This window comes from Aethalodelphis obliquidens, unplaced genomic scaffold, assembly GCF_003676395.1.
Source record: "Aethalodelphis obliquidens isolate GAN/ISIS:26980383/991018 unplaced genomic scaffold, ASM367639v1 scaffold32, whole genome shotgun sequence".
NCBI lineage: Eukaryota > Metazoa > Chordata > Mammalia > Artiodactyla > Delphinidae > Aethalodelphis > Aethalodelphis obliquidens.
This window is the reverse complement of record NW_020837976.1, coordinates 511,612-538,859: the sequence shown is the minus strand read 5'-3', so window position 1 is coordinate 538,859 and position 27,248 is coordinate 511,612. Positions and strand designations below refer to the sequence as shown.

Below are 27,248 nucleotides of genomic sequence, written 5' to 3'. Positions count from 1 at the left end.
TCCCTGACACAGACAAAAATTAAATCAGAGAAAAGTGAAGGTCCTTCCAGAAGCTGGTGACAACCTCACTGGGGAGAGCCTGCAAAGTTGGTGGTAAATATATTAAAACTTCATTTGGTAAATAGGGTCTTAATAGAAAGAGAATTAGTCCAAATGATAACCGTAGATATAAAATGTGATAGCTTTGTAAATATTAGTATTTTTAAAAGATATTCCAAATGTTGATTAAATAATGGAGTTTTTTTTTAATAACAAATATACATAAAGCAGATAAATATCCCCTTTGGGAGGAATTAAGATAATCTAAGTTATTTTATAGATATAACTTTATGAAAGCATACATTTTTATTTGGAATGTTTGCAACTAATATTTATCAAATTAAATTTAAAAGGAAATTTATTATCTGAGAAGAAACAAATTTAACTGTGCATGATTCATACATCCTGATGGACTTTATAAGATGTATGAGAAAAATCTGAGGGGTTTTTGCTTTCATAAAAAAATAAGTAGTAAGCCATTTAGTTAAAACTTACTTGTGGACTCTGAATTTTGAAAAAAACAGTCCCTTTGACATACCTAATTCTGTGTTTGGGGATATTTACTGTTGACAAGGAAATAAAATGTAGTTTGGATTCTATGGGGCTGTTATTCATGCTATTGGTTGCCCTAAATTTCAAATGCTTCAGATGATGACCTTATTTAACTGTCAGGAAGAATGTAAACAAAATAGGGACTTGGGTTGTCTTTTTTAAAAATTTATTTAGATTTCAGGTTTCCTTATGTCTCAGCCATATCAGCATACATTGTCTAAAGTCATAAAGAAAAACTGACAGAAAAATGCTTTGGATCACCATGTGTTTTCAATTGATGCCAGTAGAAACTAACTTAACCTAAGGCATTTGATGCAGGCTTATTTTTCCTTTGCAGTCACAACGGAAACATGAAGCTGCCACTCTTGGTGTTTATTGTGTATCTGCTGTGGTTGAAAGATTGTCACTGTGCACCTACGTGGAAGGACAAAACTGCTATCCATGGAGGCCTGAAGGGTAATGTTTGGTTTTTTTATCTGCGCTGTGTCCCGTTTGCCTGTTTGCATGTTCTGCTGGCATTTACGGTGATTTACAGTTGAGAGATAACCGTATTCAGGATGCCCTCTAGTTTCACGGTGAGATGTTCTCCAGGCACTTAAGCCAAGTAGACAAGACGCCAAGCATCTGGATAAAAATAGAAAATTCCAAATGCGTCTCTGAGAATGGTCCACATATCCAGATGTTTGCCATCACAGAGATAAAACTTGCCAACGTTTTGAGTTGCATTGCTTGGTCTCATCCAGATGTTTGGTGTCCTCTGAGCACAGTTTTAATGAACAGTGAAATTCTTTTCTAGCATTTGAAAAATTTAAACAATTAAAGTAATCCATGCAGTTATTCTTGAGATAGTGAAAGAATGGGTTATAATGACATTGAATCTTGTTGGTCTGTGCTCACTAACTTGTGGCCTTTGCTTGATGAGATATGCTTTGAGTACTTAACAGGAAAATAAATTAGTTTAAACGTTTCTTTTTTGGGGATCTGTAATTAAATTTGGAGGCCAGATTAAGCTCCTCTGGTGGCCACATTGGCTATTGTGAAGAGAGAATGACAAACCATGAATTTCATACTCGCTAAAGGCTTATTAAAGGGGTATAAGAGATGTCCAGTAGGTTATTAAAGAATCTTGCATTATACAAGATGCTTTCTAGGTTTTATGCCTCCTGGGAAGGTAACTGAAGCTGAAAGAAAAGGAAATTGTTCACTCTGTTTAAGGTTCCCAGTTGGGCATTTAATATAAATTGTCTGTGAAGAAAATTCAATGTTTTCTTCTAATATAAACACACTTGAGTTTTAAGGGAAAGAAAAACAATTGGATAAATGAAAACAGGCCCTGAGGAAAATGATAAGAATAGGGTTAAATGAACTCTGACTTGGCTAGCAGTTCAGAAGTGAGGAACAGAAGATATCACCCGGGTGGTAGCCATGTCCATGTGGCAGCTGACAGCCCAAATCATTGTGATCTGCTTTCAAAGTTTGATGCTGTTAAAAAAAAAGAACAATTAAGCCTCTGCTGGGGGATCATGAAAAGTTGGCGAACTCATTGTGTTTTGATACATTGTAATCCGATCAGATCTCAAAAGAAAAAACTACAACTACATCGTAATCTTTTAGGTTTTTCCAAGGCTGGGGAGATAGATATAGATGAAGAGGTGAAGAAGGCTTTGACTGGCATGAAGCAAATGAAAATCCTGATGGAAAGAAGAGAGGAGGAACATAGCAACCTAATGAGAACCCTGAAGAAATGCAGAGAAGAAAAGCAGGTACAGTCATTGAAAATCACACCTGTCCTTAACTATATCTGGACCATAAATAGTGCATGTCTAAGTGCACTGGAGGAATTACTTATTTACCCTAATCATAGATTTTCTGGAGAGCAGCCCTTACTGGAGGAAGAGTTTGAAGAAAATTTCAAATTTCTTCAAAGAAGATATTCCTTGTAGATCAGGCCTTCGCTGGCCTCCAAACTCGGGAATTTGGGGGATTCGGCTTTGTTTGGGAAGTGCTGCTTTCTTAAAAATGCTTTATTGGTGCCTTTTGAGTTGCGATATTGTGTCAAAAGTGTCTGGGAGTTTTTGGCTACATCAGTGGCCTCCAAAGATTTTTTCTTTCCCATCCCTATTACCATAATTATTGTTAGCATCCACTCCTGAATATATGCATTTTAATTTATTTATTAAATTAGACACATGAATTGCTACTGTTATTATCTCAAGGCACAGAACGCACTTAGGGATCATCATTAGCTTGGGTAGATGTAAGTCCATATTTCAAATCATCTAGATATTTTGAAAATATTTTAGCTTATTGCCAAATCTGATTAGATCATCATATTTTTACTGACACAAGGCCAAAGAGCTTGTAATGAAAAAGTGGCAGCCCTGTCATTTGCTTCTTACCTACTTGAGCTTAAGTTATTCATATTTTTTAATCTGCTGGGGGTTTTTTTCAAGAAACTTTTAAAGCCTCCTGTTCATTTTGTGAGGGCTAGTTTAGTTAAAAGTAGTTTAAAAACATCATTTACCTGAGTTCTCTTAAATGGCAAGTCATTGCAATTGGCTCCAAGTGAACAGAGAGAGGCAACCAGTGTCTCTTCCGCAGGGTCCTCACGCACAGCTAGCCACACACAATGGCCTGACACAAGCACCAGTGCATGTGAAATAGTACATCAGCCTCATCAATTTTTTAAATTCAAATACCTTTACTTAATAGTTGTTGTCCAAACTATGTATCTTATCAATGGAGAATATACATTATATTCAAATGTCTATGGGCCATATTAAAAACTGTTCATATGTTATAGTATAAAGCTCAATACATTTCTAAATTATAGACATTGCATGGCTCATAGTTTAATATCATTAACCGTTAACATAACACTCAGAACAGTTAAAAAATTTTTAAATTTATTTTCCAACATACCCTTATAGAGAATATCAAAACTATAAAAATAATTTGGAAAATATTTTAAATTTTAAAATTGGGAGTAAATTACTTTTAAATTTTATCTTCATGAAAACATTTTTAATTATGGTAAAATATGCATAACATAAAATTTGCCATCTTAACCACTTTTATGAGTACAGTTCAACAGTATTAAATACATTCACAGTAATTCCCTGGTGGCGCAGTGGTTAAGACTCATGCTCCCAATGCAGGGGTCCCAGCTTTGATCCCTGGCCAGGCAACTAGATCTTGCATGCATGCCGCAACTAAGACCAGCGAGCTGCAACTAAGACCCGGCTCAACCAAATAAATAAAGAAATATATATTTTTAAATGCACTCACATTATTGGACAACCAATCTCCAGAATTCATCCCATTTTGCAAAACTGAAACTCTATACCCATTAAACAACTCCCCATTTCTCCTTTCCATAGTTGATTTTTAAATTTAAAAAACACAAATACAAGTTCTAATATCTCTTCTCTAGACCTTGATCTACACCTAGACCTGTAGACCTATAAAGTTGGGGGTTACCAAGCTCCGGAGCTGCTGGAATTCACGGTGGCCACTGGGTGTCCCCTGACCCATTGGAGCAGGGCTACATCACAGGCTGGGACCCCAAAGCTGTAGTCAGCCTGTCACCAGCTGGTTGATTTTGCAGCCATCCCTCTCCCTGCACCACACAGGGTCCCTGTCGAGGAAAGGAGATTGCTTGACCAGCAGCTGGAAGCCCTCCTCCCTTTTGGCAGAGATCAAAAGACCTTGAGGAAATGAAAACCAGCTCCTCATGAGGAAAATGTGGAAGCCCCTCTAGCTGTGTTCTTCCCTGGTGGGCTTGTGAGTCTGGCCACCGGGAGTAACCACACTAGATATCATTCACAGGCCCTTTATAAAACACATTATCACCTGCAGTCCTTCCAACATCTGAGTAAACCATCACTTTCATTTTACAGCTAAGGAAACTGAGTTTTGAGATGTTAATTAATGTGTTGTTGTTGTTGTTTTAAATTTTTATTGGAGTATGGTTGCTTTACAATGTTGTAACCCTGTCATGACTGACCCAGGACAAAGTCCACTGGTGCTGTGCCTGTGGAAGACCCAGTGACTTTCTGTTTTTCTCCCTTTCCCGGGCCTCCTGGCAAGCCAAGGAGGGAGCACATGCTATGGAAAGAATGCTTGGTGTAAGTCAGGTTAGCAAGTGTTAGTTCCATTTCTGACCCTGAAGAATCCCAGGAGCTAGTGGAATTTTTATTATTTCTTAAGACGTACTTATTTTATTTTTTAAAAAATCATTGAATTATACTCTTAAGGTTTGGGTACTCATTTAAAAAAGGAAAAACCGGGCTTCCCTGGTGGCGCAGTAGTTGAGAGTCCGCCTGCTGATGAAGGGGACACAGGTTCGTGCCCCAGTCCAGGAGGATCCCACATGCCACAGAGCGGCTAGGCCCGTGAGCCATGGCCGCTGAGCCTGCACGTCCGGAGCCTGTGCTCCGCAACGGGAGAGGCCACAGCGGTGAGAGGCCCGCGTACCGCAAAAAAAAAAAAAAAAAAAAGGAAACACCGGTTTAACCCTGAGTTTCCCTCCCTAAAATTATTTTCAATCTAAAATAAAGGATACTTCACACAAATCACGAATTGACAAATGTGGGGTGGGTGCCCCCAAGTCTCCCAGAACAAAACACATCCCATCCTCAGGTGATCCAGTGTAATCTCGATCCTCCTCATCAGCTTCTCCCTATTTATATTTAGTGGGAGCATCTGAAACTTGCTCTTACTAAAGTGGGAAACCCTAAAGCAGCTTCAAGTGATTCCCCACGCCCCACACCCCCATTGTGTGGGACTTTGAACTGCAGGAAGAGAGTTCTAAGTATGGAATCTATCGCTGGGTGGGACATTTAGGGGGAAGCAGAAGGCATGGACAAGGCATTCCTAAACCAGAGACCTTCTTCCTCCATGGCAACATTTCAGTACCAAAACTTGGGCCATGTGATTTGGTCATTGGTTCTTGTTACACTCTTGGAGGTGAGTGGAAGGAAATCAGATGATTACGGACTATGTGCCTTGCTTGCTCATCTCACTTAATACGAAACCTTAAGAGGTAGATCCTACAGTTATTGCTATTTGCTAAGAAGGAGACAGGGGCTCAGAGATATTAAATAATTTGCCCAAGGGTCCACAGTGAGTGTAGTTTGTAATTGGAAATATTGGGATTTCGGTTTATAGTGACAATGGGCAGAATATTTAAAAGACTGATTGAGAAAATCTGGGCAGTACTGTTGCCTGTCCTGGTGAGGCAACCTTTCTTGAGAAGTTGTAGGATTCCAAAATTGTTCTGCAAAGCCCAAAGAGACAAGTTAAACCTGTCTGGATCACGAGGTGCATTTGGCGGACTGGAGCCCTGCCAGGTTTCTTATGTGGGACGTAGCAAATGACACCCAGCTTAGCCCCAGGATTCTGCCATGAGGGCAGCTGAAAAATCCGAGCCCTGCAGAGGAAATGTGGGGGGATTGTCAGTGCCCAGGTGTTTCTTTGGACTTAATATGCCAGGAAAGGGTGATTTCTTTTTCTTTTGCCGTAGGTAAAAGTGCATAGTACATTGGTGTTAGAAACTGTGCTCCCTCGTGTTTTTTTTCACTTAAGGGAGTCTTCATCCGCTCTGAGGCTTTCTCCTTATGGACAGGTCCATTATATCCCCTAAATCCCCTGAACTACTTCTCAGGCCTGGAGGGAGCCGGTCTGCAGAAGCCCACGCTTGCAGGGAGACGGGGGTTGGGGGCGTCTACGTGGGGCTGGCCTTGGGGGAGCTCTGGTGGCAGGGTTGACGTTCTCAGGGACAGGTGTCGCTTCTGCTGGGCGGGACCTGGCCGAGTACAGCAGGCACCACAAGGGGGAGTGCTTGGAATGTGGATGAGAAGAACGAAGCCCCTCAGAATCCAGCATCTTTGCCATTAGAATGCAACTCACTACAAGAATTGTGATATACAGTACACAGGAATTTGATATACAAGATTTGATTTGATACACAAGAATTGTGCTTCCTTGCAGTGTTTAAGAACATACAAAAATTAAAAGCAGCATAAATGAAGGAAATAAATGTATCAACTTTGTAAGCCTTAAAAACCCATCTTCCACATCCTTCAAGGACTAGAAGTGAATACAGACAAGTAAACAGATCAGTTACAGTCATTCAGCAGAGATGGGGCTGTGTCTTCATTGTTGCTTCACCCACAGGCAGTGAATGTCCATCCCATAGCAAGCACTCAATAAATAGCTGTTGACTGTATGAATGAACAGGTGAATAAGAACTGCCCGGTCTTCAATAGAGATCAAGCAGTGCTCTTAAGTTAACAGAAAGCTTCAGGGTAGATCTGTCAGACGCTAAGGGCTTGAAGAAGGAATGAGGTTTAGTATTTTTTGTTTTTGTTTTAATCTTTGGCTGCCCCACAGGGCTTGTGGGATGTTAGTTCCCCGGCCAGGGATCGTGGAACCCGGGCCCTTGGCAGTGAGAGTGCCGAGTCCTAACCACTGGACCACCAGGAAATTCCCAGAGGTTTAGTTTAGAATACGCACATTTTGTAAAAAGTGAAATCAACTAAGGTACAACACATAGAGTCATGAAATGGAAATAGGGTGTGTGTTTCTACTTTTTAATTAGGAGGCTCTGAAACTTATGAATGAAGTTCAAGAACATCTAGAAGAGGAAGAAAGGCTATGCCAGGTGTCTTTGACAGGTTCCTGGGATGAATGCAAATCTTGCCTGGAAAGTAACTGCATGAGATTTTATACAACCTGCCCAAACAGTTGGTCCTCTATGAAAAACAAGGTAAGGGAAAAATAGAGCTCAAGCTTTCTAAGTTCTTAAGGTATGTGCTTCAGCTTACTTTTAAAAATTAACTTATGTTAATATTTAGAATAGATATGGATGATCTGATGTTGGCCTTTTGCAACCTAGAATCTAGCATTCATGCTTATGTATGAATCACTTGTGGATATATAATTTTTAAGTTAGAACAGCCATCCAGTGCTTGCCCTCCCTTTCAGGACACTGTGTGTATCTCTCAGAAACACCCTGACTCTTTCTGCCTTGTATTTGTTATTTATGAACACATTCCCACTAGATTGTAAGCTCTTTGAGGGCAGGAACCATATCTTATCTGCCTTCATTTAAGCATTGTAGGCATTCAATAAATGTTTGCTGAATTGCATTCTGAATAATAGTATTATAGTCTCTGATTTCAACCTGCTTTAATGTTTTCTCTGGAGGCCAAGCCTTTGAAGGTGTCCTCTGCCTCCTGAGTCTCTCCTTCAACGGGCTTGCCCTCTTGTGGCAGCACACACATGCCCGTGCACACACGTACCCACATTCACGTCCCCTTTACCCCAATCCATGCACATCCTGTAGGACTGGCATGTTTTCTTTTTTGTCCTCTTTGGCTCTCTTCTGGGCAGAGGGAATCACAGAGGGTGGTGACCTGATTAGGATGAGCTCTGACCCATAAAAAGCTCCTATTCTCTTGGCCTGAATTTCCCTTCCCCTTCAAGAAGTGGGCTGAGTAGGCAATGCAGAGAAATTCCCCTCTCCATATCAGAGCATGCAGTAATCAGAGTCTGCGCCTGGCTTGGCAATGCCTTCCCCAATTACAGAAGGAACAACCCCTAGGATAATTCATATGCCAAGTTAATTTGCCTCCACTGTTAATTGCATCTGCTCTATTTTTATAGCCACTCTCTAACATACCAGAGTATACTGGAATGAGCACTGGCTGGAAGTCAGGAGCTTTGGAGACCATTCCTATCTGCACCTTTTGTGTGACCTTATGACAATTTCTTGGGCCTTTAAAGTTTCATTTTTGTGGCTGGGTTCAGGTAAACAGAAGCTGGCAGAGGGAGAGGCAGATGATCCACCCAGATTACTTTTTGAGAAAGGCATGAGTCTTCTAAGAATCCCTGGAGAATTCTTTGAACAGCCCTTGAGCAGGGGTGGGGAGTGCTCCCACAGTGATGTTTGATGGTTGCTACATTCCAAAACATACAACAGGGTCATATCACTATCATACAAGGGCAACTGTGTTCTGGCACGAATTTATGTGTCACATAGATGAAGTAGAACATGGTGTGACTGCTGGAAGATCTCCCCCTGAATAGGAAATTCTATAATTAGAGCTTCATTCCTTTGACTACAGCCAAGGAGGGCTTTGATCACTGGTAATATGTAACATCTCGAAGTAACCTATTTAGCTGTATTAAGCATCTATAGTTCAGTGTGAATGTATTGATCTTTTCCCTGGACTAATTTATGAGATGAGAGAGAGGAGAGCATAAAGACACGAATAGCATGCCACTGAAGGAAAAAAAAAAAAAAGAAGAACTAAGGCAGAGGTGAAAGACAAGAGCCTTCTTCACAGTTTTCAGGCTGCACGGTCTAAAACCATGCATGCCAACCACCACCAGTACATCAGGACTGTGGCTTGTCAATAATATTGAAAACTTGGCCTTCTTAGGCCTTGGTAGACAAACAGAAACCAGGAGGAACTTCAGACCCTATTTCCATAGTCAAAGCCAAAGCCAGGTACATGAATGTTAATAAATTATCTTAAAGTGGATCACCTTTTCCTAGTTTGCCCGGAACTGTTCTTGATTTGGAATGACTACTTGTAAGTTGACATAAAAATTCACAATAAAAAAATAGTCCAAAAGAAAATTAATTTATTTCATTTCTGTCCCCCATCCCACCCCACAGCTTGAACATTTTTTCGGGAAGATATATCAGTTTCTGTTTCCTTTCCATGAAGATAATGAAAAAGACCTTCCCATCGGTGAGAAGTTCGTTGAGGAAGATGCACAACTGACCCAGATAGAGAACATGTTCAACCAACTGACTGTGGATGTGGGATTTCTCTATAACAGGAGTTTTGACGTCTTCAAACAGATGCAGCAAGAATTTGACCAGGCTTTTCAATCGTATTTCATGTCAGATACAGACTTCATGGAGCCTTACTTTTTTCCAGCTTTTTCCAAAGAGCCAGCAAAAAAAGCACATCCTGTGCAAAGCTGGGACATTCCCAGCTTCTTCCAGCTGTTTTGTAATTTCAGTCTCTCTATTTATCAAAGTGTCAGTGCAACAGTTACTGAGATGCTGAAGGCAATCGAGGATTTATCAAAACAAGACAAAGGCAAGTATTAAAAGATTATTTAGATATCTGTACTAAAGTTGAGTTTTATTTAACTTTGGAAATGGTAGCCATTTCTAAGTCATTGTACAATGTTTCTGAGAGTGATGGTTTATGGATGATCAAAGTCTCACAGCCTCTTAGAAAAAGCTTTGAGGTCTGCCAAACACTAGCCTTCTCCCGTCTTTGTCGAGAGCTCTGTGGGGCTGTTCTCTATTTCTAAAGCAAATTTTCAAAGCTGAGAAAGAAAATGCTGGTAAGGTGAGAACTTGAAAAAGACAGTTGCCTCCTTTATTAAAACTCAGGCAGATGCTTGGCTCTATTCTGCTTGAACACCATGGGGTTTCTTTAAAATCAGTCCAGGCTCCTCAACTTCCAGTTTGGGGAGAAAGCTTAGTGCCATGTAAAACCAGGTCATATTTAGTGCCTTCCAGGACCTCCTCTGCATCGCTACTGTAATCCCTTAGATCACATCTTTTATGCACAAAACCAGAGAAAATACTCAGAGAAATGATAGAGAAATTTCTGTAAATGATAATAATCGCCTTCTACCAATACCACTCATGCCCTCTGATATTCCATATTGGAAAAAGCAATGCTGCTTTATGTTGTTAAGGCAGAAGGAGGTAACTTCTTTGGGCTTCTGTGGAGAGCTGGGAGGCAGCATCTCAGAAATGAGAGTTGCCGTGGGGGCCACAGGTAGAATCTGTGTTTCCTTGGACATATCTCTATGGAACATTAAGTCAAGGACAGGGATGCTCTTCTCTAACAAAAAATGAAACGGGCTCCTTCTAGAAATCCCGCCAGTTGTGACAACATGGATGAACCTGGAGGACATTATGCTATGTGAAATAAGCCAGACACAGAAGGACAAATATTATATCCCACTTACATGAGGAACCTAAACTAGTCAATTCCTTCCTTGCACCACCATCACCTCAGTGATAATCTAGAGATCCAGGGTCCCCTGCAAGTGCAGAAAGTAAAAACAAAACAGCAAACAAAAAAAGCCTTTGTTACACCTTTATACTCTTCTCTCTCCAGTGTCCCTACCCTAACCAGACAGAAAGTTCAACAGATTCTCTCCCCAGATGAGTACATGAGGACAGTTTATCAAAAATAGGCAGGCAGGGGCTGTGGGGTATTTGCGTGTAGTTTCCATCACTTTTCTGGACTGGTGGTAGGTGAGGAATAAACCTATTGCCCCTAGAAAATCCACCTAATGAGAATAAACCTTTGCCCCTTGCGGTAGGTGGAATAATATAATAGCTTTCCAAAGATACCCAAATCCTAATCCCCAGAACCTGTGAAATGTTGGGTTACACAGCAGGGAAAAGTAAGGTTGCAGATGGAATTGAGGTTGCTAATCAGCTGACCTTAAAATAGGGAGAGTATTTGGGGTTGTCCAGGTGGCTCCAGTGAAATCACAAGGGCTCCTAAAAGTAGAAGGAGGCAGAAAAGAATCAATAGAGACAGCCTCACGAGAGGAACTTGTCCCTACTTTGCCAGCTTAGAAGATAGAGGAAGGGGAACAGGAGGTAAGGGGGGGGGGGTGGCCTCCAGACTCTGGAAAGGCATGGAGATGGATTCTGCCCTAGAGCCTCCAGAAAAGAACAGCCATGCCAACACCTTCATTTAGCCCACTGAGACCCACTTCAGACTTCTGACCTATAGCACTGTGAAATAATCTATGTTGTTCAAACCACAAAATCTGTGGAATCTGTTACAATAGCACTAGGAAAGCTGCCTCCTGTCAATTACAGTAGTTAATATCTTCTGAGTGTAAACTACGTATCTGGCAGCCTTCACAGATAGGCTTTATTTGTCATGATCATCCTAAGAGCCAAAATTAGAAAAGTAGCTAAAATTGAATAATGAACACTGTTAAAAGGAAAAAGGTGATAAAAATATGAAATATCTTGTGTAATATATTTTTTAATTTTATTGAGTATTGTTTCATTTTAGTCTCCATATGAAAGAATTTCTTTCCCACTTTGTTCTTTCTAGACTTCAGTTGCTGAATCTGTTGAAACAGAATAAGATAGCTTTTGCAGTTGTCCTCGCTTGGCTTACAAATCCCTAGAGAGAATAGATGAGATCCATTCAGTAAAACTGTGGTGTAGTAGCTTCACACAGTGCTGGGTGCTGGGAGCTGGGAGTTCTGGGTTTTAATCCTGCCCTGGAGAATTTTGCTGTCCTTAATTTTCCCATGGGGGAAACAGGCAAGTTGGGAGGGTAGATGATTTACTAGAAGTAACTGCCTAGAAGGGCCCTCAGGCTCTGTTCTGGCATGGCCAAAGGTAGGCGATGGGCTACTCTCATGAGTATAGCATGGGGAATTGGTTTAGATGGCCCTCAATTTGCCATCCTTGAATATACCAAGTATTCATCTAGATGCTGTGAATAAGCAATGATTATGACAGAGATGACACAGCCCCTAACTTTTAGGAGTTTAGTCCAGAGAAAGAAAAACAGGTCAGTGAACAGCTGCACTACCATATCTTAAGTGAAATGACAGAGGAAGTTATGGAAGAATGACAAGATTAAAATGACAAGACCAAATCCCCTCTCTCAAAGGACTCAGAGTCTAATAGAGAAGACAAAATTAACAGCACATAATGCAGAATTGCTCTACAGTAGAACTCACAGGGGTTCTCTGGGGTGAGAGGAGATGCCACTAAATCTATAGGGAATGGGAGAAAATGACTCCTATTCAACCAAGGGGATGGCTGCCTTACCCACCAGATGATCTAGCAAATGCCTCGTAGGTTTTTAAACAATAAACTTCACATCTTTTGTTTGTTGCTTTTGGCTGTGCCACGCGGCCTGCAGGATCCTAGTTCCCTGAGCAGGGATTGAACCCCTGCCCCCCTGCTGTAGAAGCACAGAGTCTTAACCACTGGACCGCCAGGGAAGTCCCAGTAAACTTCACAATTTATCTCGAAATGTTTCATTTTTTTAACATCAAGGATTTAATATAACAGAATATCATCAGGTTAAAAATTAATAACAAATTTTTCCTAATGTGAAACACTCAATTGGGAATTGTCAATTTGCTGTTGGACGACTTCTTTTTACATCATTTTTATATGGATGGCTAATTATTCCAGGAAAAAAAAAAGTTTCTTAAAAGTTGATCTGCTTTAGATGTTTTCCTAAATCTTTGACGTACTATTTATAACATTATATATGTGAAATGCAAAAAAGAATAGTAATAAATACCTACCACCCAGTTTAAAAAACAGACATTTCCAATATCTTTGGAACTCCAATACACATTCGAATTACAGCTTGAAAAAATTAAAATAATTACTAGAAAAAATTTTAATAGAAGCCCAAAGAGAAAAGTGGCTTACAATTCCCTATCTAGTTAACCCCAATGATATCAGAAATAATAATGATAAAAATAAGACACATTAAATTTAAAATAATTTAAATATACAAAGGAACAAAAGAAATGAAAGCTGCCTTCTCCCACCCCATCAAGTCTCTCTTCCAATAGAGTTACTATGAATAATTCCTCACGATTCCTTCCTGAAAATAAAATTATATGCATTAACCTCTGTGTGGGGAGTGGGGTTTGGGGGAAGCAAGTAGTAATAATAGTAATGATGAGTAATAATGACAGTAATGAGACTGCTGGATTAAAGGATACATGCACTTTTTTTTTTTTTGCGGTACGCGGGCCTCTCACTGTTGTGGCCTCTCCCGCTGAGGAGCACAGGCTCCGGATGCGCAGGCTCAACGGCCATGGCTCACGGGCCCAGCCGCTCCGCGGTATGTGGGATTCTCCCGGACCGGGGCACGAAGCCGTGTCCCCTGCTTGGGCAGGCGGACTCTCAACCACTGCGCCACCAGGGAAGCCCGATACATGCACTTTTTAATAGATGCCAAATTGTCCTAGTAACTGGTTGCACCAGTATGCACTCCTACGATTGAATACAGAACAAAGATTTTGCAAGTGCTGGTTAGAAAGAGAAATGATATTCTATCCATGCCTTTAAAGTTCAAACTCTCTAACGACACTGATGTGAAAATGCTGTTGCTTGTAGACTCCGCCCACGGCGGCCTGAGTAGGACGGCATTGCCTGTGCGGGGCCGAGGGCTGTGCGGAGAGCTTCGCCAGAACTCGTCGGAATGTTTCCAATTTCACGCAAGATGCCAAAAATGTCAGGATTACCTACGGGAAGGTAAATGATTATTATGTTCTCAGGGTTTCGATTGTATTCTGGTCAGAGGTCACAAATCTCGCTTTTACAGGCATCGTGGATTCATTTGCTTCCCTTCAAGCTCTTTTTGGCGTGCTCATTGCCGTCTGGGGGTGCTCGGGGCAGGTTTATAAACGTTTATTATTCAAAAGTAGGTCAACTTACTTTTCCCCTTTTAAAAATTCCCTCATTATTCCCGTGAAAAATTTTTATGGTTAAAGACCAAGCGAACACTCTTGTGTGCAAAAGAGAACTCAGCAAATTAGGGTAACTTCTTTCTTCTTACTGCACAGAAAGAAAACCACCAATGAAGAAATCTTCAAAATGTGTAAGCAAATTTTTTGCCAAATAAGTTTTTTTTCAAATGGCATTAACTCTTTCCAGATGGTGGGTTAATTACTAATTAGTATTTAAATACAGATAGTAGCTTCTCCTCCCAAGCCCTGAGCAGCGCGTTTCGCCTCCTCCCAGATCTGACCAAGAGCAGCTTTCATTCCTTCCCCAGGTGAAAAATTCTCTCCACCGGCCCTTCCCCCTTTCCTCCGACCCTCATGTCCCTTCTCCTCCCCAGCTGAAGTCACTTCCCAACCGCTAGGGTCTGAACGCAAATTTTCTTGCAAAATCCAAGAAGAGCTTTTGATTCCTGTGCTTCTGCTTTTTACCTTGCCAAAGCCCTAAGGGAAGGAAATTCTAAAAAATGTGGCTAAGATTTGAAGCAAGAGATTGAACATACACTGGACCTTTTTATTAGAGCAGATGAGGGTCTTATTTCTTCAGAATTGCTCCCTGGGTGACTTTCTGCAGCTCTGTTTCATCATTTGGAAAATGAAATTAATATAGCTACTTCACACAGGTGTTTTGAGGATTAAATAAAATGTCTGAAGTACTCATGATTCTCATTATTCAAGTGTTTGTTTTTCAAGTCACAGTTACAAGGTTGCATACAGACAACAGAAGTTTTTACAAGAGAAAAATATACACTAATATACTGACCTCTTACAAAAATAGTCCCACTCAAACATGCCACCTATGTATGATTAACTTCCTTTAACTTCCAGTTAAAAGCTTTGAAGAATAATCTCTCCCTGACTGTCCTAAGATAATAGAGAAGATGGGGGGTGCGTGTGTGGGAAGTGATTGGAAGAAGGTGATTGAAAGGTACAAACTTCAGTTACAAAATAAATAAGTACTAGGGCTGTAAGGTACAAATGATGACCATAGCTAAAGCTGCTGTGTGATATATAGGAACGTTGTTAAGAGAGTAGATCCTAAGGGTTCTCATCACAAGGAGAATTTATTTTTCTTTTTATTGTATCTGTATGAGATGATGGATGTTAACTAAACCCACAACAGTAATCAATTCAGAATATATTGTGAATACGTAAGCCAAACCATCATGTTGTTTACCTAAAACTTATACAGTGATGTATGTCAATTATTTCTCAACAAAACTGGAAAAAGAAAGACAATATATAAGAAATCAGATAATACAATATAAACACATCAAATAATCAGTATACATCAAGTCACACAGTATACATGCAGCATAAATTGATTGCTGCAAAGGTAAAACACAGAGGAAAGGCTGTCCTAATGTGCTCCCAATTTTGTTTTTTTTGGCTGCTTTGGGTCTTCATTGCTGCGCGCGGGCTTTCTCTAGTTGCGGTGAGCAGGGACTACTCTTTGTTGCGGTGCGTGGGCTTCTCATTGCGGTGGCTTCTCTTGTTGCGGAGCACAGGCTCTAGGCACATGGACTTCAATAGTTGTGGCTCGCGGGCTCTAGAGCACAGGCTCAGTAGTTACGGCGCACGGGCTTAGTTGCTCTGTGGCATGTGGGATCTTCCCGGCCCAGGGCTCGAACCCGTGTGCCCTGCATTGGCAGGCGGATTCTTAACCACTGTGCCACCAGGAAAGCCCTCCCATACAATTTAAACTTTTATATTTTATGATAAATGTATATAGAATAAAATAATAGAAACACATGTGCCTAATACTAGATGAAGAAATAAAACATTACCAAAATAGATGAAGCCCCCGCTGGTGCCCCTTCCACATCACATCCTCTTTATCCCCTTATAAGGAAATCGTTTTGGGTTTTTTTTTTCCTTCCAGTTTTATTGAGATATAATTGACATACAGCACTTATAAATTTAATGATTTGATATTGTGAAATGATTAACACAGTAAGTTTAGTAAACATTCATCATCTCATGTAAAAAAATTTTTAAAAAAGAAAAACATTTTTTCCTTGTGATGAGAACTCTTAGGATTTACTCTCTTAACAATTTTCATATATAACATATACCAGTGTTAATTATATTAATCATGTTGTATATTACATCCCTAGTACTAACATCTTATAACTTGAAGTTTGTAACTTTTAACCACCTTTGTCACCATCACTGACTATATTCCCCATACTGTAGGAAACTTCTGTTTTGAATTTGGTGCTTATTATTTCCTTGTATTTCTTTTTTAAAAATTTATTTTATTGAAATATAGTTGATTTACAATGTGTTAATTTCTACTGTACAGCAAAGTGATTCAGTTATACATATATACATTATTTTTTCATATTCTCTTCCATTATAGTTTATCACAGGATGTTGAATATAATTCCCTGTGCTATACAGTAGGACCTTGTTGTTTTCCTTGTGTTTCTTTATACTTTTATCATGTGTTTATATATAGCACACATACACACATATACCATACATAGCAATGTTCTACATGTTTTTAGTTTTTATATTGTCAAAGTATAACTTTTAAGCTTAAAAATATGACTCATACAAGTACAAAATGAGCATGTTAAGATTGATTTAGGGCTTCCCTGGTGGCGCAGTAGTTGAGAGTCCGCCTGCCCATGCAGGGGACGCGGGTTCGTGCCCCGGTCCGGGAAGATCCTACATGCCTTGGAGCGGCTAGGCCCGTGAGCCATGGCCGCTGAGCCAGCACGTCTGGAGCCTGTGTTCCGCAACGGGAGAGGCCACAGCAGTGAGAGGCCCGCGTACCGCAAAAAAAAAAAAAAAAAATTCAAAAGATTGATTCCATTAACAAGGGAACGAGCAGAATGATTAAGCTGGTTTAAATGAGTACAGGAGAGACTGAAGTATTTACAGTCAAGGACAGAATGTTGAAGTAAGATTGCAAAGTTAGATATAAAACTAGTTGATGTACCAAAGGGTAATAAAACTGTAACTTTTGCAGTTATGATTTCTATCAGACCAAAATAATTTATGTCTCTACTGGACAAAAATTATTTGCAACTTTTCAATCTGTAATTTACATCTAATTTCGTGGAGTCTGGCCCAAATCAACAGTGACTAGTAAATCCAACAAAGGATCATTTCCCTAGAGAATTAAGTAATCTTTGGGTGGACCTCTTAGACAATACTTTATGTGACATTGAAAGGACACACAGCCATTCTTCTGCATTGTTTCCAAGTTTTGGATACTATTTCTTAATAGTATAAATGTTATCGCTTATGTATTCTTTTGCACCTTGGTGTTTCACTCAGTACAGTTTGGGAGATTTAGTCATGTGAATGCGTGTGTTTCTAATTTCACGAATTCATTGTTGTATGTTAGTCTGTGTAAGCACATTACAATTTATTTATCCATTCTCCTGCTGAAGCACATTTAAGTTGCTTCCAGTATTTTACAAACAACTCTTGTATGTTTTGTCAAACAATGATTTTTGCCTCTTTTATCAACATTTAACTCATTCTTTGTTCTAAGACTAAGCATACAGCTGTAATTATAATCTTATATTTGAAAAATATAAGATAAATGAAATATGTTCCAAAACATTATAAATCATTTTTTTCATTATTTACCATACATTTTTGGTCCCAATTTTAAATGGACTCACTGTAAGTAGCTCTTTTCCCATACCAGTTACTGGTACTAGATGTATACACCTAAATTCAAAATAGTAGTTTCAAGATAAAGGAGTTTGATGTGGAATGGTCACAGTGGGGGGTTCATCTGTTTAGGTTATATTTTGTTTCTTAATATAGGAGGTAGGCACATGGAATTTATACCAAGGAATGTCTGTCTCCAGCCCAGTTTTTGTTACATGAGACCATATAATTATCAATTAAACTGAATCTCTTTTGAAAGTGATGTAGGCAATATTAATAATTGCTTGACAACCACAGGTATAAACTGGAAACTCTCACAGGCAGAAGGTGATACATGCACACTAAATTAAAGACAAAACAGCCACAATATTTTGCAGCTCCTCCCATCAAAAGCTGGAGTCTGTTTTTTTCAACCTGAGAATCTGGGCTCGGCCATGGGTCTGTCCTTAAGCAACAAGATATTGGCAAATGTGAGTGGCTTGAAATGTGCTTGTGAATTAAAGTTGTCCTCTCTTGCTACTGGAAGCCTATCCACCACTGCGTGATCAAGCCCAGGCTAGCCTTCTGGAAGATGAGAGGTCCCAGCCATGCCAGCTGAGACCCTCAAAATGTGAGGGTCTAGACCATCCAGCCCCAGCTGAGCTAGCTCAGACTTAAGAATAGTCCAACCAACCCACAAAAACATGAGAAATAATAAATATTTGTTTGTTGTGCAACAAAAGCTAATGGATGCATATTGTCACATTTCATAAGAGACACCTGCTAAATGTGGGTTTTCTTTCTTCCTTTTCTTGAAACACTCATTCTCATGTCTATACGGTGACTAAAAAAATGCCTTAAGGTACTGATCATGTGAGTGTATTTTTTTAAGTAACAGCATTAAGATACAGTTCATATATCATAAAGTATACAATTCAGTGTTTTTTAGTATACTCACAAGGTTGTATAACCATCAGCACTATCTAATTCCAGAACATTTTCACCCCAAAAAGCAACTCCATACTCATTGGCTGTCATTTCCCATTCCCCGCCCCTTTCCCCTACCCAGCCCCTGGCAACCAATAATCTGCTTTCTGTCTCTGATTTTGCCTATTCGGGGTATGTCATATAAATGAAATCATACAATTTGTGGTCTTTTGTGACTGACTTCTTTAACTTGGCATAATTTTTTCAAGGTTTATCCATACTGTAGCATCTCTCAGAACTTCATTCCTTTTTATGGCTGCTTAATATTCCATTGTATGGATATACCACATTCTGTTTATTCGTTCGTTAGCTGATGGATATTTGGTTTGTTTCTACTTTTTGACTATTGTGAGTAATGTTGCTATGAACATTTGTGTACAAGTTTTTGTTTGGACATATGTTTTCAATTTTCTTGGGTATATACCATGAAATATATATGGGTCATACGGTAACTCTATGTTTAACATTTTGAGGAACTACTAAACTCTCTTCCAAAGTGGATGTACCATTTGCATTCTCACAGAAATGTATGAGGGTTCTAATTTCTCCACATCCTTGTCAACACTTGTTATTGCCTATCCTTTTTATCTTAGCCAACCGAGTGGATGTGAAGTGGTATCTCATTGTGATTTTGTCTTGTATTTCTCTAATCACTAATAATATCAAGCATCTTTTCATGTTTTTATTGGCCATTTGCATGTCTTCTTTGGAGAAATGTCTATTTAAATTCTTTGTCCATATTTTAATTTTGTTATTTGTCTTTTTATTGTTGAGTTGTAAGAGTTTTTTTTTTTTTTTACATATTCTAGATACCAAATGCTCATCAGATATATTATTTGAAAATATTTTCTCCCATTCTATGTGCTGTCTTTTCACTTTCTTGATGGTGTCCTTTGAAGCATGGAAGTTTTTTATTTTGATGAAGTCTACTTTATTTCTTCTTTTCTTTTTTTATTTTGGTGTCATATCTAAGAAACCATTGCCCAATCCACGGTCACACAGGTTTATGCTTATGCTTTCTTCTAAGAGTTTTATATATTTAGTTCTTGCATTTAAGTCTGTGATGCATTTTGAGTTAATTTTTGCATATGGTATGAGGTAAGGATCCAGCTTCTTTCTTTTGCAATTGGATATCCCGTTGTCTCAGTTTCACTTGTTAAAAAACTCTATTCTTTCCTGTGTAGAATTGTCTTGGCACTCTTGTTGAAAATCCATGGACAGCAAAAGTAAGGGCTTATTTCTGGACTCCCAATTCTCTTCCATTTATCCATATATCTATCCTATGCCAATTCCATACTGTCTTGATTATTGTACTTTGTAGTAAGTTTTGAAATTGGGAAGTGTGAATGCTCCAATGTTGTTCTTTGTTTTCAAGATTGTTTTGGCTATTATAGATCCTTTGCATTTCCATGTCAATTTTGGGATCAGATTGTCAGTTTCTACAAAAAGGGCAGTTAAGATTTTGATAGGGATTGCATTAAATCTATAGGTCAATTTGTGGAGTATGGCCTTCTTGACAATATTAAGTCTTCCCATTCATGAAAATAGATGTTTTTCCATTTATTTAAATCATCTTTAATTTTTCTCACAGCGTGTTTTAGTTTTCAATACAAGTCTTACCGTTCGTTTAAAACATTTGTTCATAAGCATATGGTTCTTTTTATGCTATTGTGAGTGGAATTTTCTTAATTTCATTTTTGGTTTGTTCATTGTTAGTGTATAGAAATACAACTGATATGTGTATATTGATCTTGTGTTCTGCAACCTTGCTGACTTATTACTTTTTTAAAAACAAAATTTATTTATTTATATATTTTTGGCTGCATTGGGTCTCCGTTGTTGCAGGCGGGCTTTCTCTAGTTGCGGTGAGCGGGGCTACTCTTCATTGAGGTGCGCAGGCTTCTCATTCTGGTGGCTTCTCTTGTTGCAGAGCACAGGCTTTAGGGCACACGGGCATCAGTAGTTGTGGCACACAGACTTAGTTGCTTCACGGCATGTTGGATCTTCCTGGACCAGGGCTCGAACTCATGTCTCCTGCACTGGCAGGCAGATTCTTAACCACTGCACCACCAGGGAAGCCCTGACTTATTACCTTTAATAGTTTTGTGTTTGTGTATGTGTGTGTGTGTATGTATTCCTTAGGATTTTTTGTATACAAGACTATGTCGTCTATGAATAGAGATAGTTTTACTTTTTCCTTTCTCATGCAATTGTGTTTTGCACAAAGTTTCACCTTTATTTTAGGGAAATCTTTTTCCACTCTCTAAAAGAGTAAATGAGTGTCCCTTGTAGAATTCTCCTTGCCTAAGATCATGAGGTAACTCACCACCTTCTTCTCCCATAATTAAAAAAAAAAACAAACTACACCACTATTCTAAAAGTTAACAACTCTAAACTTGCAAATGAAGACATTTTAAAAGAATATCTAGATCTCCTTTCAAATGTATAATGTATCTTGTTAACTGTGACTCTCTTTGTTTTCAAAATATTTTCTTGAATTACTTTTCAAATGTACACTATTGCAAATTTTTTTACCTGCAAGTACAAAGATCTCCCTTTCCTGAAGATCCCAACACAAATTTTGGAAAAGTGTGAAGGCTGGAGGATCTTGCATTATATCTACATATCAAAAAGAAACAATAACTGATTTTTAAGACTTGAGATGAGGTAGTCACCTAGCTTCTGGTTGGTGGATTCTCCCCCACCCCTATCTTCCTGAAGGCATGGTTTCTTAGTAAACAGCAGAAGACATAGTCGAAAGAGCCTGTGATCTTTTTCTACAATAACAATCTTTTATGATCCCAGATGCCCTAACACATAGACACTTCTGTAGTTTGCAGATAAATAATCTTTACACAGTATCAAGATGCTCATCAACGCAGCTCTATAAATTCCTTTAACCCTGTTTCAGTTCAGAAGGACTGTTGTGCAATAATAACACAGAGCTGCAGAATCTTAGTGACTTGTGAACACAAAGGTTTCTTTCTCTCTCTCTGTCTTGTCAGTTACAGCTTGCATGGGAGCTCTGCTGCACATCTCCTCAGGATGATGGAGCCTCCACCATATGGAGCAAAACTAGTTCCACTGTCAGGGGAGGGAGGGTGATAAATCCTAAACCATTCTTAAAGGATTTCTCCAGCAGTAAGACACATCACTTTGAATATGGCCATGCTCAACTTCCAGGTGGCAGAAAAGTGCAATCTCCCATGTGTCCTGATCAGAGTATAAGTGAGCAGCCCTAATGACCTTCAGAGACACTATGGAAAGGAAGACAAGGAAAAGGAACATTTTAAATCTTCAGTGTGTGCTGGCTCTGTGAGCAGGCATTTTGCAGTGTTATTTCATTCATGACGATTGTACCTGGCTGAAAACTCACTCAAGGTCAAAAGGCTGGAAGTAGAAAGCTTAAGGGCTGGGACTTAAATCCACAACACCCAACTCCAAGTCCCACATACCTTTTTCTTTACCATGTTACTTTCTTCTTTGCTAGACTGTCCTGATGTTCCTAAACTATACACAAAAGTAGATGAGGCCCTTGAGTTGGTCAACATATCCAATCAGCAGTATGCCCAGGTTCTCCAGATGACCCAGCATCACTTGGAGGACACTACATACCTGATGGAGAAGATGAGAGAGCAGTTTGGCTGGGTGACAGAACTGGCAAACCAGACCCTAGGAACCAAGAACATCTTCAATTTCATAAAGGTAATGGAGAGACTCAAGAGCAGTTATGGAGACTAAGTGTGCATACATTGATTTTTCTGTTAATTTACTTATTAATTACGTCTGAATTTGAAAACAGGCTCTAGAAGGATATTCTACTTCCATTGTGATTGTACTCAGGCTGACTTGTGCATGGTCTTTAGAAAACAAGAAACTCTATAAAGAAAACCAATTTAAAACACAAAATACTTTCTAATCCAGAGATGGCTAATTCTGCGTAGAGCTATAGTGCTGATACAAGTAACCATGAAGAAACCTGGCTAATGTCATTTTTAAGGGAGAAGACTTTCAGGTAAAGCAACTTGAGATCAAAGGCTGACTCTGAAACCTACCAGCTGAATAAGTTTGGGAAAGTTCCAGAATCTTTCTAGGCCTCAGTTTTTCCATCTAGAAAATGGGAATAATAATAGCTACCTTAAAATTAATGTCTGTAAAACAATGAGTATAAGTTCCTTATCCAAAACAAGAGCTCTGTAAATTATAGCTCTCATTAGCTTTTGACACAACAAGCTACTGACTTACCTTGAAAATTAAACACAGTTATATATTAATATTCACATATAAACATTGCTATCTTAAGTTGCACTTATACCATGTCTCCCACTTGCAATCAATAACTCCTGTTGCATAACATAAAATAGTGATTGAATTTCTTCCCTGATGCACCCCCTTCACACACCATATTACATTAATATACGATGCACCAGGCAAGTGATTTCTGATGAGGTTGGTATTGGTGGGCTCCTAAAAAGACCCAGGTACAAAAATCACCGGCAGAGCAATTGAAGGTACAATATTTTGTGTAACATGTAATGTTAACAATCCCCCGGGATCCCTTTACCAACTCCAGCTGGTGCTGCTGCTAACTGCTCACCCCTGAAATCTTCTCCAAAGGGTTGTCCTTGGGGCCACTTATGCTCCAGAGCTCCCTGCAGGATCAGGCTGAGGCTGGAGGTCACCTGAAGGCCACCTCCCAGATTAGCATCTCCCTCTTCTCTGTCTTGCTCGCCTCATGCCCCTGAAAGTTTTACTGAAAGCACCCTTAATAAATAACTGTCAGAATCTCAGGCTCTGCTTCTAGGCAGTCTGACCTAAGACATTCTGTATCCTAGTGATTCACTCTCTTTCAAGGTACAAGGTTGTGGTTTGAGAAATAAGTTTAGAGAGTCACAACCAGCACATTAAACAAACAAACAAAAGCAGAATAGAACACACCAGAAGAAAAAATATTAGAGTGCATTGCATTTAATAAGTCAGATACATATGTCATGGAACTTTCATTTCCATGATGTGTGTTTATATATGTGTATAACTTATATGTAAGATGTGGTTTATTTTCTTTTTCTATTTGAGTATAGTCGATTTACAATGTTGCATTAGTTTCAGGTGTACAACAAAGTTATTCATTTATATATATGTCAATATATTCTTTTATATATACATTCTTTTTCAGATTCTTTGCCATTATAAGTTATTACAAGATATTGAATGTAGTTCCCTGTGCTATACAGGGTCCTTGTTGTTTATCTATTTTATATATAGTGGTATGTATCTGTTAATCCCAAACTCCTAATTTATCCCTCTGCCGCCTTTCCCCTTTGGTAACCCTAAGTTTGTTTTCTAAGAAATGTGTGTTTTTGAGTCATGATGACAAATGTGTTTATAACTGTAGACCATAGTCAAAAGGTTTTGAAAGCCACTATCAATTCCTGCTGACTCTCTATTACTTCATTAGATAGATCATTCCCTAGGAGAGTAAAATAATGTGATATATTTGATCATTCTCACAAATATAGACTTTTAGTTTAAAGAGGAAAAATTCTTGTAAGGAATAAGAGAAAGAATAAAATTTTAAGAAAAATTTTAGCAATGCTTTCAATCTTTAGAAAAGTAGAGCCAATATTTAACTGTTTTTATCGTCGTCAGGATTTCCATTCTATGCTTCAATTTGCTTCCATTCTAGTGGCTCTGAGTAACATTAATTGATTTAACTAAAATTTTTGATATTGATAACAAAGACACTTCTATACAAAAAACTCCATAGAAAATAAAATTATGGTTTTCAATGGTATATTTTTCTAATAATAATCTCTGCTAAAGAGCACTCAATATTTGTCTGGCAATGTTCTAAGAACTTTTCCCGTGTATTAGATCATTTAATACTCTGTGTTCCTATAAGGTGAGTATGATTGTTTTACAGATTCTTCAGATGAGGTACAGAGAAGTGAAACAACTTGTCTGAGGTCGCACAGCTAGTAAATGGTAGAACTGAGATTCAAGGCCAAACAGCTTTTCTTCAGAATCCTTGGACTTAACCACTTTGCTGAACCACTTGTAAAACTTATTTTTCTTTAAACGGCTCTTATTTCATCATGTAATGGAAAGTGCAAATTTGTAAAACAGCACATACTGAAGAGGAATCTTTTGTAAAAAAAATATACAAATTCCAGCAGGTGAAAAAAGTTATGCTTTTTAGGTTGTAGTTACATGTTAGCGTTATAATTGTTTATTCAACTAGACGTAAACGCTTTATGCAGTTTTTATGTGTGTGACGTGTATCAAAAGGAAAAGGGGGAAAGTTATGTTAGCTTTATAAACTAGAATTAAGAAATCACCAGTGTTGATTTGGCTTCTTAATATTCTGCTTTAGTTTTTTTGATAGGGAAATTTATTTGAACACATTTTCAAAATAGTTCTTTTTTTATATAAATTTATTTATTTTATTTTTGGCTGCGTTGGGTCTTTGTTGCTGTGCGCAGGCTTTCTCTAGTTGCGGCGAGCAGGGACTGCTCTTTTTTACGGTGCGCGGGCTTCTCATTGCAGTGGCTTCTCTTGTGGAGTACAGGCTCTAGGCACACGGTCTTCAGTAGTTGTGGCACATGGGCTCAGTAGTTGTGGCTCGCAGGCTCCAGAGCACAGGCTCAGTAGTTGTGGCGCACGGGCTTAGTTGCTCCGCGGCATGTAGGATCTTCCCAGACCAGGGCTCAAACCCACGTCCCCTGCATTGGCAGGCAGATTCTTCTCCTATTTTTATTTTATTTTATTAATGTTTTGGCCACACCGTGGGCATGCAGGAGCTTAGTTCCCCAACCAGGGATTGAACCTGCACCGCCTGCAGTGGAAGTGCAGAGTCTTAACCACTTGACCTCCAGGGAAGTCTCTCTGGCAGGCAGATTCTTAACCACTGTGCCACCAGGGAAGCCCCAAAATAGTTCTCTTAAGGTTACATCAAGTTGCATGTCATTACAGTTTCGTGTAAATTATTAAAATCAAAGTATATGCCCTTGAGAACTTATTAAGAAAGTAAATGACATGCATTTCAGATGACTGGTTCTTACAAAAATCACACATACAACCATAAATTGTAAATTTCCTGTGGAAACTCAGTACAAAACTTGGTACATCACATTAACATTTGTGACAGACAGTAGTGCTCACCAAATATTCCATCCGCCCACTCACACTTTCTTGCTCCTCTTGCAGTTAAGTGGTGCCATGTGTTAAGTTCTGGCCAATGAAATGGGAACAAAAATGAAAAGAGTTATTTCTAGACTGAGATAGAGAAGAGCCTGTGTGTGATTATCCATTCTCTTTCTCTGATGAGGATGTAAAGAAAGCCATGCGTTATTACATGTGCTACAGCACATGTGAGATGATGTTCCTTTCTCAGCCAGGGTCCTGAGCATCTAGGTGGTTCAGAGCCCTTGTAATGGGCATGTAACATGAGTGAAAAATAAATTATAAGAAGCCACTGGAATGCTGGGGCTAATTTGTTACCTCAGCACAACTTAGCCTATCCTGACTAATGTGGTATTAAATTAATGCTGAATGTGTGCTGGGATTTAGTAATCTTTTGTTGTATAATCCTTCTTCTTAGGTAGTTCCAGGAGTTCATGAAGGAAATTTTTCCAAACGAGATGTAACAATGACAGAGGTAAGCATTCTGCCTTCCCCTAATTTCACACTCACCATCCCTCATGAAGAAAGTGCTGAGAGTTCTAACTTCATTAGCTACATGCTGGCCAAAGCTGTACAGCATTTTTAGGAACATTTTAAATCTTGGTAAGCAGAGTGCTTGATTAGGAGTGCTTGTCAACAGGAATAGATGATTCATAAAAGGGGAAAATGACAAAACTAGTTTTAAAATACCTTGAAAATATATTCAACCTCATTAATAAAGACATGAAAACTAAGACAAGATAGCAATTTTTGCCTATTAAATTTGCAAATTAAAAAAAACCCTGATAGGATGTGATGAAATGAGAATTCCCGTATGTTATTGCCGGGAACATAAACTGTTTTTGCCTTTTTGAAAAGCTATTCAATTATACATATCAAGAGTCATAAAATTTCTTTTTGATACATTAATTCCACTTCTGGAATCAATCAGAAGGAATAAATCTAAATTTGAATAAAAGTTCCTACCCCAAGATCTATATTTGCAAAATTATTTAAAATGTTAAAAACAATCTGAACATCTAAAAATAAGAAAATGGTTAAAAGATTATGGCTAAATATGCTCAGTAAGTCTTATGAAACCATTAAAGATATTTATAAAATTTAAATCATAACATGACAGCTACTGGAACAAGGGTTTATTCTAAGCCTATCTGTGAGGTAGATATTATTATTACCATTTTCCAGAAAGGGAACTTGAGACTCAGGATCCAAGGTTAAATGAATTATTCAAGTCAGCAGGTAGTAGAGCCAAATTTTAACTCAGTTCTCTCTGACTCAAAATTGCCACATTATACTGGTTCCTGTTAGGACATTTGGTAAAA

General features: G+C 38.8%; 1 protein-coding gene across 1 annotated transcript; it reads left to right on the top strand.

Moving 5' to 3' along the window:
- On the top strand, nt 1-26,512 carry CLUL1 (clusterin like 1). The gene is made up of 8 exons (XM_027127543.1): nt 1-86; nt 929-1,047; nt 2,206-2,354; nt 7,193-7,360; nt 9,278-9,710; nt 13,760-13,897; nt 22,235-22,449; nt 26,345-26,512. The coding sequence occupies exons 2-8, from the start codon at nt 942-944 to the stop codon at nt 26,510-26,512; spliced, it is 1,377 nt and encodes a 458-aa protein (XP_026983344.1). The 5' UTR covers nt 1-86; nt 929-941.
- The last annotated feature ends 736 nt before the right edge of the window (nt 26,513-27,248 follow it).